This window comes from Xenopus laevis, chromosome 3L (assembly GCF_017654675.1).
Source record: "Xenopus laevis strain J_2021 chromosome 3L, Xenopus_laevis_v10.1, whole genome shotgun sequence".
In the NCBI taxonomy this organism is placed as follows: domain Eukaryota; kingdom Metazoa; phylum Chordata; class Amphibia; order Anura; family Pipidae; genus Xenopus; species Xenopus laevis.
Window position 1 is genome coordinate 160,641,120 of NC_054375.1, and position 4,216 is coordinate 160,645,335.

At 42.5% G+C, this 4,216-nt stretch overlaps 1 protein-coding gene across 1 annotated transcript; it reads left to right on the forward strand.

Moving 5' to 3' along the window:
- Positions 1-218: 218 nt before the first annotated feature.
- On the forward strand, positions 219-1,160 carry LOC108710551 (olfactory receptor 11L1). The gene has a single exon (XM_018251678.1). It carries the CDS (start codon positions 219-221, stop codon positions 1,158-1,160), a length of 942 nt encoding a protein of 313 aa, XP_018107167.1.
- The last annotated feature ends 3,056 nt before the right edge of the window (positions 1,161-4,216 follow it).

A 4,216-nucleotide genomic window follows, 5' to 3' on the forward strand; every position in this document is an offset into this window, starting at 1 on the left:
CCTGCAAATAACTCACAGTAGTGCACGGCCTACTAAACTGATCCAAACTACATTAAATAGTGTGATACAGAATAAACAAGAACATACAGCAATGACATAATAAGAAAAACCAATAGTATATTTCTAAACAATACAAGTAATATCAACATAGAGATTCTTCTGATTCTTGGGATTCCTATAGATCGTCTCTGAAAATAATATATTTTTTCATGTAGGCGATGTATCCAAAAAATTGTACGTCAGTCAGTGAGATTGTTCTCTTGGGATTTCAGAATCTCCACAACTTCAAGATTCCCCTGTTCTCTCTGTTCCTTCTGATTTACATTATGACAGTTTGGGAGAACATCCTCATCATAGTGTTGGTGTCCTCCAGCCAGAACCTCCAGTCCCCCATGTACTTCTTTCTCCAGCAGTTGTCCCTGTCTGATCTAGTGGGATCTACAAATATCATACCCACCCTGCTCCAAACTGTAAAAAATGAAGGAACAACAATTTCTTTTCTTGACTGTATAACACAATTGTATTTTTTTGGTGGTTCAGAATCTTTTGAGTGTTTGCTTCTAGCAGTAATGTCCTATGACAGATATGTGGCCATCTGTATCCCACTGCGTTACTCTTCTATAATGTCCCACAGGGTTTGTGTTAAATTCATTCTTATATCATGGCTCCTTGGCTTTGGCATTATGTTGATTATTGTGCATATGGTAACTACACTAAAGTTGTGCAAAAATAATGCAATTAATCATTTCTTTTGTGATTTAATCCCTCTTGTAGAACTTTCCTGCTCAGACACTTTATTTGTGCAAATAGATATAATACTCAACACTGTCCCTTTAGTATTTTGTCCCTTTATACTAATCTTTGTATCATATATGTGTATTGCCCATGCAATCCTAAAGATAGTGTCCAATACCGGGAGACAAAAAGCCTTCTCCACCTGCAGCTCCCACTTGGCTGTAGTTGTCTTATTTTTTGGAACTACAGTTGCAATTTATGTGGTCCCCCCCAGAAACCAGTCATTGGCAATCAGCAAAATTCTCTCTCTGATGTACACTGTGGTGATTCCTTTGGTTAACCCAGTTATTTACAGCTTGAGAAATAAAATTATGAAAGATGCCTTGAAAAAACTTTTAGAAAATAAACTACATATATGTATTTAAGACATTACAAACTACAAGTGTAAATAGCAAAAATAAATGCAATTGGCCATGGTTTTTCATTTCTGAAAGTCTTGTATCATTTTTCTTGCTTTACAAATTGAATAAAGAAAAACAAATGTTACATTTAAAGCGACGTTATAAATTCCTAAAGCATTGTAGACTTTTGCAAAATGAAAGAAGCATGAAAAATTATTCTGCTCAATCAAGAAAGGAGGAATTCTATCATACTTACCGTGATTCCCCTTTCCTGGCCATCCCCCTAGTCAGCATTTAACTGACGGGTATCCCCTCCCACTGACAGATGTGTCCCCTAGCAGAGTTTAAAGCCCCACCTACCTACTTCCTCCCTGTCTCTGTAAAAAGCTCTAAGATTCGGGAGGGAATGCTGACTAGGGGGATGGCCAGGAAAGGGGAATCACGGTAAGTATGATAGAATTCCTCCTTTCCCTGGCCATCCCCCGTCAGCATTAACTGACGGGTAATACCCAAGCAATGAAACAAGGGGTGGGAGAATCAAACAGTTTACTTAGAATTCAGTACTGCTTGAATAACTTTACGACCAAAATCAGCTCTTTTGGTTAGCCTGACATCTAAACGATAATGTTTAGCAAAAGTATTAGGACTAGCCCAGGTAGCTGCCCTGCAAATGGCATCTGTAGGTGCTCCTGCTTCTGCCGCCCAAGTCGTCGCCATACCTCTGGTTGAATGGGGCCTGACCCCCTCAGGTACTTCTTGCCCTTTTAGCGAGTAAGCCTTCTTGATCATAGTAATGATCCATCTACGAATCGTGGAAATCGAAGCCGCTTGACCCTTGTTAGCTCCACAAGGGATAATGAACAGGCTTTCAGACTTCCTAAAGGGTCTTGTAGAGATCAGATACCTCTCCAAACACCTCTTTACATCCAGAACTTCAGGAATATCTCTCTCCTGATCTGAATTTTTGTCAATGGCTGGAAGACATATCGGTTCATTTAGGTGAAATTCAGACACCACCTTCGGCAGAAATGATAAACTTGGTCTGAGTGTCACTCCCTGATCACTGAAAACTGTGTAAGGAGGGTTAGCCATCAGAGCTTGTAGTTCGGAGACCCTTCGACCTGAAGCTATAGCCACCAAAAATACTGACTTCAGAGTTAAATCCCACATGGATATGTTCTCTTCAGGAATGAAAGGAGATATTGAAAAAGCTTCCAGCACAAGCGGCAAATCCCAAGAGGGAGCAAGCTCCTTAACTGGTGGTCTAATTCTTACTGCAGCCTTGAAAAAGCGAACTATCAAAGGATTGCTGGCAAACTGAATTCCCAAAATTGCTGAAAGTGCAGATACCTGTACTCTAAGGGTACTAGTGCTGAGGCCCTTATCCAAACCCAACTGAAGGAACTCCAACACTTGAATCACCTCTGGGTTTTCAGGATTGAATCCTTCCTTCGTAGCCCAAGAAGAAAAAACACTCCAAATCCTATCGTATTTTAAAGAAGTGCTATTCTTCCGAGATTTTGACAAAGTATTTATAAGGGATTCCGAACAGCCCTCTTCCCTCAGCCTGTTGAGCTGAGTCTCCATGCCGCTAGCTTTAGTTGTTGAGGAGCAGGATGAAGAAAATGACCCTGGAACAGAAGGTCTGGTTTGTAAGGGAGTCTCATTGGTTTGTCCACAGCCAACCTCCTTAACAACGGATACCAAGGCCTTCTCGGCCAATCTGGTAGGACTGCGACAACTTCGATCCGGGACCTCAAAATCTTCTTCAAAACCTTGAAGATCATTGCGAATGGGGGAAATACGTAAGCCCAAAGGTTGTTCCAACTGTGCAAATGCATCCGTCGCCCACGCTTCCCTGCATGGAACTCTGGAGAAGAAGATTGGAAGTTTGTGATTGTTCACAGATGCCATGAGATCCAGATCGGGTCTCCCCCATCTTCCCAATATCTTCCGAAAAACCTGGCTGTTGAGGCTCCATTCTCCAGGATCTACTTGCTTGCGGCTCAACCAGTCCGCCTTCCAATTCAGATTCCCAGGAATATGAACTGCCGTTATCCCCAAGAGACATGACTGGGCAAATTCCATAATGGGATTCAATTCTTTCATCATTGCCCTGCTCCTGGTGCCTCCCTGACCCCTGATATAAGCCACTGCTGAGACGTTGTCCGATCTTATGCAGACCTCCTCTGCCCAAAGTAGAGGTTCGAAAGCCTGTAGAGCTTTCCAGACTGCCCTTAATTCCAGGATGTTGGACTGCAGATGAGATAGATCTTTCTCCCAACGACCTTGGACTGACCACTGCTGGCAATGTGCTCCCCAACCGGAGCCCGAAGCGTCTGTGTAGATGTTTAATGGCCTTTGATCTAGCAGAGGGAATCCTTTCCGAAGATTTGAGGCATTCAGCCACCATAACATCTGATTCCTTGCCTCCACTGAAAAGTAAATCATTTGGTTCCAATCTTTCCTGTGTCGATCCCACTGCATCAGAAATAGCCTTTGAATCTTCCTCATATTCCATCTGGCCCAAAGAACTACTCCAATTGTTGAAGTCAAACTGCTTAAAACCTGCATAAATTGTCTTGCTGGAAGACAGTGTAAAAACACCACCGTTGTCATCATTTGCTTTATCTTGAAGATCCTCTCCTGAGACAAGGAAATCATCCCTAGACATGTATCTATCTGAGCTCCAGATAGACTAATCTCTGAGTTGGTACAAGTTGGCTCTTTTCCAGATTTAACAACCATCCGAACCTCTGTAGCTCCGACATCACTGTGTCTCGATGTCTTTCTAGGATCTCTGGATTTCTGGATACAACTAACAGGTCGTCCAAATAGTGATAAACCTCTATGTTTTGTTTCCTTAACCTCGCAATGACAACTATTAAGACCTTTGAGAATGTTCTGGGTGACGTGGAAAGGCCAAACGGAAGGCAGGTGAATTGTAGATGCTGCCCTAGGAAAAAGAATCTGAGGAAACACTGATGTTCTACCGCGACGGGCACATGCAGATATGCGTCTCTTAGATCGATTGAGATGAGCCAGTCTCCAGGACTTACTGCCCTCTTGATGGTTAAGAT

What these genes read in the sequence shown, in the direction of transcription:
- LOC108710551 (XM_018251678.1), top strand. Translation starts at nt 219, where the DNA reads ATGTATCCAAAAAATTGTACGTCAGTCAGTGAGATTGTTCTCTTGGGA.